This window comes from Arachis ipaensis, chromosome B10 (genome assembly GCF_000816755.2).
Source record: "Arachis ipaensis cultivar K30076 chromosome B10, Araip1.1, whole genome shotgun sequence".
In the NCBI taxonomy this organism is placed as follows: domain Eukaryota; kingdom Viridiplantae; phylum Streptophyta; class Magnoliopsida; order Fabales; family Fabaceae; genus Arachis; species Arachis ipaensis.
This window is the reverse complement of record NC_029794.2, coordinates 129,477,698-129,489,196: the sequence shown is the minus strand read 5'-3', so window position 1 is coordinate 129,489,196 and position 11,499 is coordinate 129,477,698. Positions and strand designations below refer to the sequence as shown.

Sequence of the window (11,499 nt, the reverse complement as noted above, 5' to 3'; positions counted from 1 at the left end):
AATTAACTAACTAAAATTAGAATATTAAAACAACCTAATCAAAACATAATTTGAAAACAAAAAGAATTAAAAAAAACCTTAATGCAAACCTACGAATTGGTTTAATTAATTTGTATAAGAAAGAGTCATAAATACGCACAAATTATGGATGTTAATTTATTCAATATTTTGAAATATTATGTATAAGATAAGAATTTAATATTGATGGTTGTTTTTGTTGATGGCTTTCTACTGTGCTCTACTGCTCATGGTTGTTTTGTGATGTTCTAAGACTCTGACATAGCATACACATATCAACATAGCAATTGACCAATTGTATTGAATTATTGAATTTCTTTTATGTTCTGAAATTATGTATTGAATTGTCTTTGGTGCTATGGTTTATGTATATATTAAGTGTACACAAAAATTAGTAAACAAAATAAAATATATATCAAAATACAAAATACGTATAGAATTATAGAAATGAATTAAATTTTATATATATATATATATATAATGACTAATTTTAGTTACTGATATTTTAGTGCGCAAATTGCATTTTTGATTTTCCTATATATAAATTATAATTGGAATGAGGCATGCCACGAATTGAAGCTACGGCTGGTGAAAATCCAGGTACCAATTAGAGTTCTCAATTTGGAAGTACCACTGGAATCGTTAGTTCTTTTGAAAAAAAAAAAATTACCAGGAATGCTCTTGGAAGTAGAAATAACTTAGGATGCTGAGAGCATGAGATTTCTGTAGAAGGAGATGTGAAAAAAATACGATGCAAACACTAGCATAAGATTTTATAGGTGGAGTTTATACAGTCAAACACCACTTTGCGGGACCTTGTTCCTTGTAGAGCTAACTATTACTAGTGAAATTGATAAGCAAATGTGTGATACTATGAGTAGTTTGCAAATGAATTTGATAATGGTGCGGTATTTATAAGCCACTAACTTATCGGTAAGTGCACCGGATCATACCAAATAATACTTTATGTGACTAAAGGTCGATCTCACGAAAATTGATGGATTAAGCAACAATAGCATTTGATAGGATTAGTTAGACAAATAAAAAATAGTGTTGAGAATTCAAAGACATTAAATAATAGCAAAAATATTAAAGATAGACAGATAAATAAGTTGGGAATAAAATATGGAGAAAACAGTTAAGGCTTCAGAGTTATCTATTTTCTGGATTGACTTTTCTTATTAACTAATTTTAATCATGTAAGATTTAATTCATAGCAAACTATTTGTGACTAGACCCTAATTCCTTAGACCTTCCTAGTCTCCTTTAAAATTCATCAACTGCCAATTTCTTGGTCAATTAATTCCAAACAGAGGGTAATAATCAAATTCTAGTTTATATGCCACAAGAATCCTAATTATCCAAAAATAAAGGGATTATATGTCACGTATCCCGTTAAATACAAACAATTAGAAATTCAGGATAATATGTTTTCAAGCTGTTGTTCAAGTAAAGAGCTTTTCCAAGTTATACAAGAACTCAATTAGAACATGGGTCATACTTCCGTTCCACCCAAATTCATAAAATAAAGAACGAAAACAATTATTGAAATATAAATCAAAACATGAATTAAAATAGAAAAATAATAATATCAATCTATACAATAGACAGAGCTCCTAACCTTAACAATGGAGGATTAGTTGCTCATGGAATATGGAATGTAAATTTGTATGGAATAATGTTGTGGAAAGTTCTTTTTTTGAACCACCATATTGGGATCCCTTTTATAACTAATCCTAATAATTTAAAAATCAAATTTCTAAAATTAAAATTAAAATAATATCTTTTCCTAAAATAAGATTTGAATTTAAATTCGAATTAATTAACAAGTCTTCAGCTGATGGGTGGGGACCACTTGATTTGTCCCTTCTGCAGCTTCTAATCTGTGATTTCTGGGCTAAGAACTGGGTCAAAACAGTCCAGAAATTGCCCCCAGCGTTTTTCTGCGTTTTCTGCACGTGGCGCATGTCACGCGTACGCATCGGTCACGCGCACGCGTCGATAGTCCTTTTTCGCGAGTCACGCGGACGCGTCGGTCACGCATTCGCGTCATTTGTCACAACACCAAACTTAAACTGTTGCTTGTCCTCAAGCAACCAAAAACTAATATAAGCTTAGGATGTGAATTTGCATGAGAATGAGAGTTCGATTAAGCTCATGTCTCTTCTTATAGTGGGGTTTACAACTGCAATCCTGAATAGTTTTGCCATCTCACTTTATCCTTTGAAGTTTAGAATGATTGGCATCCATAGGAACTCAGAATCCATATAGTGTTATTGATTCTCCTAGTTCAGTATGTTGATTCTTGAACACAACTATTTTATGAGTCTTGGCCATGACCCTAAGCATTTTGTTTTCCAGTATTACCACTGGATACATAAATGCCACAGATACATAACTGGGTGAATCTTTTCAGATTGTGACTCAGCTTTGCTAGAGTCCCCAGTTAGAGGTGCCTAGAGTTCTTAAGCACACTCTTTTCTCTTTTTCATCATTCTTTCATGAGCCAACAATTTTAACATTCATAAACTTCACTATCAAAAATATGCACTGTTCAAGCATTCATTCAGAATCACAGAAAATACCACCACATCTAAGTAAGTGAGACTACTCTAAAAATTAGATTCAAATTCTCATGCACTACATCTGTTCTTCTTTCTTTTTGATTTCAAACTTAGTGGAAAATACATGAGACATCTTTCAGAATTAAAGCACTTAACAAAAAAATTAAACTATAACCTATGAATCTACTAATAAAGGATCATGCAGCAAACAAAGCAAACTAGCAGAAAACCAAAACATACATAATAAAAGCGGGAAGAAAAAAAATAAAAGGAACTCAACCACCTTAGTTATCTGAGCGGTCATTTTATTCTTCAGGTTGTGCTCCTCTGTGAAGATGATTCGCCTCCCTTTTGGGGCCATAGGAATAAACAGAAAACCCTTAAGCGAAGCGTCAACACCAAACTTAAAGGTTTGCTTGTCCTCAAGCAAAGAAGAACTGAAAATAGAAAGAGACAAATAGTATTATGAAAGGAAAAGGAAAGGATAAAAGAACAAGAGAGAATATGGATTGGGAGAGAGAGAGAGAAAGAAAACTGGGCGGCGCAAACGACGCGTTCGCGTACAGCACGCGATCGCGTATGTCGCGCATTCTTCGTAATGACGCGTTAGCGTCAGGCACGCGTCCGCGTGTCCTGGATTTTGTGCGATTCGCGCGAAGCCAGCCGCGCGCCCGCGTGACTTTCTATTCGTATGGCTTGGGAGCCAAATTTTCATACGACGCGTTCGCGTCATGCACGCGCATGCGTGGATGGCCATATGTGCAACTGACGCGAACGCATCAGTCACACGTTTGCGTGACCAAATTTGTACTTTTAGCACACTTCTTGCCCCAAGCCGGCACAACTCTCTGCCCCCAAACGCTCTTTTACGTCGAATTTGCAAGTCACGCGTTCGCGTCGATGACGCGCCTGCGTGAATGGCGAAAATCACAAACGACGCGAACGAGTGGGGTACGCGTTCGCGTGGGATCGTTTGTGCGAAAGGCATGAGTCCAGCGCCACTCCCGCACAACTCTCTGTCAATTTTTATTTTTTATGCACACATGATTGACGCGTTCGCGTCAATGACGCCGTGTCGTGTGCCCCCTCCTCTTTTTTTTTTGAAATATAGCTTGAGGTGTTCAGTTCCTGGAAGAACATAGATGCATGATCAGAAAATTAGTAAGAACTCAATAAAAATAAAATAAAATAACTAAGAAAACTACTACTACGAAAAATAGCTAAGGATACGAAATTATCAGGTTGCCTCCCGACAAGCGCTTCTTTATCGTCACTAGCTTGACGGTCAGCTCCTCTAAGAAGGAGGATCATAGGGGCTCAACTCTTCACCCCTTACTTTGAACTTCTTTCCTGTGTCTCCATACGTAGCTCAATATGCTCTAGAGGGAGGATTCTGATTACTGTATAAACCTATGCTGAATTGCTGGTCAACACCACCTTCATTCCTGGGGAGAAACTTTCAGTGGGGATCTTTTTGTTTCTCCATCCTCTGGGTATTTTTTTTCTTTTTGGGGACCTCCTCCTTGGTGGATGATGCAGTTCCAACATCAAACTTAGGTTTGATGTCAGGCGGAATTTTATCGGTTGTCACCACAGGAGGTTTGAGTTACAAATTCTGCTATGCATCATCAGGGAGTTCTTGCAGGTTTGGATCAATAAGCTCAGCCTGCATGCACCTCTCTTCTTCACCTGTTGAATGTACATCTTTGAAGACATGAAAGACCAGTTGCTCATTATGCACTCTAAGCACTAATTCACCCACTTCTACATCAATCAGAGCTCTTCCAGTGGCTAGGAATGGTCTTCCTAGAATTATAGAGGCATTTTCATCCTCCCCTATATCAAGAATTACAAAATCTGCTGGGAGGAAGAACTTACCCACTTTGACCAAGATATTTTCCACTAATCTGTATGCAGGCTTCATAGATTTGTCCGCCATCTGTAATGCTATCTTTGTGGGTTGTGCCTCTTGGATCTGCAGCTTCTTCATCACAGACAAGGGCATTAAATTGATGCTTGCTCCCAGATCACATAACGCCTTCTCAAAGGTTGTACTCCCGATGGTGCATGGAATTTGAAAGCTCCCTGGATCTGGCATCTTCTTTGGTAAGTTATTCTGAATGATGGCACTGCATTCTTTAGTCAGGACCACTGTCTCATTTCCCTTTAAAGGCTTCTTCTTTGACAACAACTCCTTCATGAACTTGGCATAGAGGGGCATTTGTTCCAAAACCTCAGCAAAAGGAATATTAATTTGCAACTTTCTAAAGACTTCCAAGAACTTTGAAAACTGTTTGTCCTTGGTCTCCTTTGAAGTCTCTGAGGATATGGCATTTTAGGCTTGTACTCAGGAGCCTTTGGCAATGTAGGATAAGTGTCAAGAGAGTCTGGGAATGGGTTGTCTACACGCTTTGAAGGGGTGTGCTCCACTTCTCCCTTCTTCTCCTCTGGAGCTTCCTTTTCAACTAGCTCTTCATTGGCCTTGGTCTCAGAGCCAGCTACTTTACCACTTCTCAATTGAATAGCCTTGTAATCTTCTCTTGGGTTCACCACTGTATCATCTTGAAATGTACTTGCAAACCTCTCAAGTAATTGCTTGCTCAGTTGGCCCACTAGCACCTCTAAGTTTCTAATAGAGGCTCTGGTTTCCTGTATAACTTGTGCTTCCGTACTTGCCACTTGTTCACTTATTACAGTGATAGCCTTGCATTCCTCTCTTGGATTTGGAATTGTGTTACCAGGAAGGCTATTAGTGGTTCTCTGATCAATTTCATTAACCTTTGTGGCTAATTGACCCATTTGAATCTCCAGGTTCTTGATGGATGCTCTGGTTTCCTGTCTAAAACCTGTCAATATTGCTTCCAAATCATTGTTTTGCTGGAAACCGCCCTGAGAACTATTGTTGAAGTTCTGAGGTCTCTGAGGTTGGTCCCTCCACCCAAAGTTTGGGTGATTTCTCCATCCCTGGTTGTATGTCTTAGAATATGGATCATTGTTGGGATTTCTAGGGCCACTCCCCATGTAATTCACCTGTTCATAAGAAGGTTGAGCATAATCATGATTATCATTTTGAACAAAATTACCTGCCATGTCATAGGAGATTTTTTGGGGTGGATTTTGAGTGTTGATAGCTGAGACTTGCATGCCACCCATCTGTTGAGTAAGTAGATTTATCTGCTGAGACATCAGCTTGTTCTGAGCAAGAAGAGCATTAACAGCTTCTAGCTCCAACACGCCTCTCTTCTGAGGGGTCTCAGAGTTCACAGGATTCCTGTTAGATGAGTATAAATATTGGTTGCTTGCAACCAATTCAATAAGTTCAATAGTCTCCTCTGGTGTCTTCTTCTTGTGTAGTGAACCACCTGCAGAGGTATCTAAGCTCATCTTGGACATCTCACCCAAGCCTTCATAAAAGATATCCAGTTGGGTCCATTTGGAGAACATGTCCGGAGGGCATTGCCTAGTCAGTAGCTTGTATCTCTCCCAGGCTTCATAAAGTGTTTCTCCCTCCTTCTGTCTGAAGGTCTGAACCTCTAACCTAAGCTTAGTTAGCTTCTTTGGTGGAAAAAATTTAGTGAGAAACTCTGTAACAACCTTGTCCCAAGTATTCAGACTCTCCTTTGGTTGTGAATCTAGCCATAGCTTTGCTTTATCCCTCAGAGCAAACGGGAAAAACATGAGTTTGTACACCTTTGGATTCACTCCATTTGTCTTCACAGTATCACATATCTGTAGAAAATCAGATATAAATTGATTCAGGTTTTCGTGAGGAAGACCATGATACTGGCAATTTTGTTGCACCAGGGTGACCAATTGTGGCTTCAACTCAAAGTTGTTAATCACAGTCAATCTTCAGCAACAACGCCAAAAAATTGGTATGGTATTTATAACCCACTAACTTACCAGCAAGTGCACCGGGTCGTACCAAGTAATACCTTACGTGAGTAAGGGTCGATCCCACGAGAATTGATGGATTAAGCAACAATAGCGTTTGATAGGATTAGTTAGACAAATTGAAAATAGTGTTGAGAGTTCAAAGACATTAAATAATAGCAAAAATATTAAAGATAGATAGATAAATAAGTTGGGAATAAAATATGGAGAAAACAGTTAAGGTTTCAAAGTTATCTATTTTCTGGATTGACTTTTTTTATTAATTAATTTTAATCATGTAAGATTTAATTCATGGTAAACTATTTGTGACTAGACCCTAATTCCTTAGACCTTCCTAGTCTCCTCTAAAATTCATCAACGGCCAATTCTTTGGTCAATTAATTCCAATTAGAGGGTAATAATCAAATTCTAGTTTATATGCCACAAGAATCCTAATTATCCAAAAATAAAGGGATTATATGTCACGTATCCCATTAAATACAAACAATTAGAAATTCAGAATAATATGTTTTCAAGCTGTTGTTCAAGTAAAAAACTTTTCCAAGTTATACAAGAACTCAATTAGAACGTGGGTCATACTTCCGTTCCACCCAAATTCATAAAATAAAGAACGAAAACAATTATTGAAATATAAATCAAAACATGAATTAAAATAGAAAAATAATAATATCAATCCATACAATAGACAGAGCTCCTAACCTTAACAATGGAGGATTAGTTGCTCATGGAATATGGAATGTAAATTTGTATGGAATAATGTTGTGGAATGTTCTTTTTTTTTGAACCACCGCCCTATTGGGATCCCTTTTATAACTAATCCTAATAATTTAAAAATTAAATTTTTAAAATTAAAATTAAAATAATATCTTTTCCTAAAATAAGATTTGAATTTAAATTCGAATTAATTAACAAGTATTCAGCTGATGGGTGGGGACCACTTGATTTGTCCCTTCTGCAGCTTCTAATATGTGATTTCTGGGCTAAGAACTGGGTCAAAACAGCCCAGAAATCGCCCCCAGCGTTTTTCTGCGTTTTCTGCACGCGGCGCATGTCACGCGTACGCGTCGGTCACGCGTTCGCGTCATTTCTGCAGATTCCAGTCCACGCGGTCGCGTGAGCCATGCGTCTGCGTCGGTATTCGCTGGTCATCTCCTTGGTTTCTTCTCTTTCTCTACAGAAACTTCATCAAATCCATCCAAATGCTACCTAAAATGAATAAAATTGCACAAAACTCAAAATAGCATCCATAGTGGCTAAAATATAATTAATTCTTAATTAAACTCAACAAGTTAGATACAAATTCACTAGGAAAAGATAGGAAAGATGCTCACGCATCATATAACCAAACAAGCATGACTGCATGGGTAAGGCTGCTGAGGAAGATGACATTCATGGTGAAAAAAATGAAAGTAAAAAAAAAAAAAAATGAAAAGCAACAAATTAAAAAAAAAATCACATTATGAAGTTATTTATTCCATTTCATCCGTAATATCCAAATATGCTTGTAACTAAAGAATAGAAAGAAGAATAATTAACTAAAAAGTAAAGAATACTATTCATGCACCACCACCATTAAACTAAATTTTGGAGTTGAATTAAATTTACTCAGTTTTAAAAGTCTTGATTAGTTTTTTTACTCTCTCCCTTGCTGAAATTTCCTGACTAAAACATCGACCGCGTAAGGTCTCAATCAAGCATAGCATTCATAGTGTTCTTCACCACCCTTCCCTATACGCCAGTTTAATTTTCTAGACGTTGATATTACGGTTCCTAGCTTCCAAGCAAGAACCAAACGAACCAGACAGAGCTTTCAGTTTCAATAATCTTACTTGACTAAAAATAGTGTGTTTAATGCCTCTTGATATATATGTCTTCTTCTTACCCAAAACAAAGTACTAATAATATTCTTTCTCTGAATTAAACACTACGTACTACTCCTCCATCAAATCGAACATGAGCTGCGTTCCCACCATGCTTTATCTTGCATTTTAATATTTTACTACTAATCCACGTCCCATGAAGCTTATGACCCCGTCGTTGCACATACACATTTTCAAAGTGTTTGTATATATTTTTTTATGTACATTTTCTCTTTTGTATATATTTTTTTATGTACATTTTCTCTTTTTTTTTTAAGTGATAAACATTTTTGTTTCATATTTTATTAATCTTGTTAATATAACCATAAGAGTGTATGTAAAAGCAAAACATATATCAACATTAATCTTTAAAAAGTTGAACAAGTCAAATAACGGAAGTACGGGGTCATCACTAGGGTCACAATCACATGCATTTTAGTATTTTATTACTACTTGCCCATTACTTTCAAGCTTTCTTTCTTCCTAGTAATATAACTACCGGCAATCGGAACAATGCCCTCACCTCATGAATTCTACATAATTTCACTGATTCGTTTTGTTCCAAACCACATCTGCAATTAAACACTCGACTCTCCTTTTCAACCATGAACTTGAGGAGTTATAGCATAACATCTGCCATATCCACTATCATTTACCTTTCTTTCTTGTTCCTCTCGGACTTAGCCATATCCATTGAAGCTTATGTTCCAGTTGATAGCCACAGCATCAATTGTGGCTCAAGTGGCAAATCCTCCGACGGTGAAAGGTCATGGAACGGAGACATACACTCAAATCTCTTTACTCTTCAACACACAAAGACCATCGTTGCTCAACCAGCCACACAACCTTCTTCGAACAAAGTTCCATATACCAGTGCTAGCTTGTCTAACTCTGAATTCAGTTACTCCTTCCCGGTCACAGCTGGCCGGAAATTTGTTCGTCTCTTCTTCTACCCTGCTTCTTACGCTGCCTTTGACCGTAATAACGCCCTCTTCACGGTCAAATCCGAGGGCTTCACACTCCTTAAGGATTTCAATGCTTCGCTTAACGCTGATGCTGCAAACAGGGACACCATCTTTAAAGAATACATCATCAACGTGGATGATGGGCAGAGGATCAACCTGACCTTCACTCCAAACACATCCCATCCAAATTCTTATGCGTTTGTGAATGGAATTGAGGTGGTTTCCATGCCCAATGATCTCTACTTCTTTGAACCCAGCGGACAACAAGTTGTATTTTTGGGTCATCCAGGCGTCCTATACGAAATGCTAAACAGTAGTGCCCTGCAGACAGACTACAGGATCAAAGTTGGCGGCGTCACAATCACACCTAAAGGTGATACTGGCATGCTCAGGAACTGGGAAGGAAATGATGCCGATTATTTAAGAACGCCAAGTGCTCTGTATAGTCTACCCGGTGATACGACCGGAAAGATGAAAATCACTGTGAGTCCTGATTATGAAGCACCCATTGAGCTTTACAGAACATCACGTGATATGGGCATGAATGGAACCCTCAACCAAATGATAAATTTGACCTGGGAGTTTCCTGTTGATTCTGGCTTCAACTACATGCTTAGGCTTCACTTTTGCGAGCTAGACCCAAACATTATTAAAACCAAGGACAGAATGTTCAACATCTACATAGCAGGCCAGTTAGCTGAGGACCATGCCATTGTTCTAGCATGGAGCAAGGAAAAGGGAATTGCTGTACAGAGAGACTACGCAGTTATGATCCAAGGCCAAGGGATTACTCAGGACAAGTTTAACCTTTCACTCCAAATGCATCCTACATCAGACACACGGTACAGCGACCCTTTCTTGAACGGCCTTGAAATCTTCAAAATTAGTGACCCTGCGTCTAATAGCCTAGCAGGACCCAACCCTGACCCTGTTCCTCATTCATTTGCCCCACCACACTTCTCTGTCTCTGTTCAAATCTCAATCAAGAGGATCATAATAATCATAATAATCTCTGTTGTCCCTGCTGGATTCATTTTTCATTTCATTCTAGTGTTCTTCATCCTTAGAAAACAGAAGAAAAAGACCAGAAAGAGATCTTCCAAAGAAGCCAACACTCAAACCTTACCATTGCCATCCGCTCTTTGTCGTCGATTTTCCTTGGTTGAGATAAAAACAGGCACCAACAACTTCGATGAGCTCCTCCTTATCGGAGTGGGAGGGTTTGGCAACGTGTATAAAGGCTACATTGACGAAGGTTCAACACCAGTTGCGATCAAACGGTTAAAACCGGGTTCACAACAAGGGGTTCAGGAATTCAGGACCGAAATTCAGATGCTCTCTCAACTGCGGCATCTCCACCTTGTGTCCCTCATTGGTTATTGCTGTGAAAGCAACGAGATGCTCTTGGTCTATGATTACATGGATCGAGGAACCTTACAAGATCATCTCTACAACAATAGTAGTAACCCTTCCCTTTCGTGGAAGCAACGGTTGCATATCTGCATAGGAGCAGCGAAGGGGTTGCATTATCTCCATGCAGGTGCGGTCCACAATATCATTCACCGCGATGTAAAGAGCACCAACATCTTATTGGATGACAAATGGGTGGCCAAGGTTTCCGATTTCGGCTTGTCCAAAATAGGACCCTCTGGCATTTCAATAACCCACATCAGCACTGTGGTGAAGGGCAGTCTTGGGTATTTAGACCCAGAATACTATAAACGACAGCGTTTAACTGTGAAGTCTGACGTGTACTCCTTTGGAGTAGTGCTGTTTGAGGTGCTGTGTGGGAGGCCGTCTTTGATGAGGACAGTGGAAAAACAACAGATGTCACTTGCTCATTGGGCTGTATCTTGTTACGAAGATGGCACGTTGGATCAGATTGTGGACAAAGCATTGAAGGGTCAGATTGCATCGGAATGCTTGACGAAGTTTGGTGAGATTGGTGTGAGATGTTTGCATGAAGATGGTTCCCAACGACCTTCCATGGATGAAATTGTTTGGTGTTTGGAGTTTGCATTGATACTGCAAGAGACTGCTGAGACGCATCAAGAACATCTTCTTACTGCAATTGAAATGCTTGAAATTAGCAATGTATGTGTAACTGTGTAAGATGGAAATGATGGGGATAATGCCACATCTAAAATAAGGCAACGACTCAAAGTGCAGCCATTATGTGTAGTTGAAATTCGGTAAATA

General features: G+C 38.5%; 1 protein-coding gene across 1 annotated transcript; it reads left to right on the top strand.

Annotated features, from left to right (window-relative positions):
- On the top strand, nucleotides 8,716-11,493 carry LOC107624195 (receptor-like protein kinase FERONIA). Its single transcript, XM_016326678.2, has one exon. It carries the CDS (start codon nucleotides 8,941-8,943, stop codon nucleotides 11,410-11,412), a length of 2,472 nt encoding a protein of 823 aa, XP_016182164.1. The 5' UTR covers nucleotides 8,716-8,940; the 3' UTR covers nucleotides 11,413-11,493.

What these genes read in the sequence shown, in the direction of transcription:
- LOC107624195 (XM_016326678.2), top strand. Translation starts at nt 8,941, where the DNA reads ATGAACTTGAGGAGTTATAGCATAACATCTGCCATATCCACTATCATT.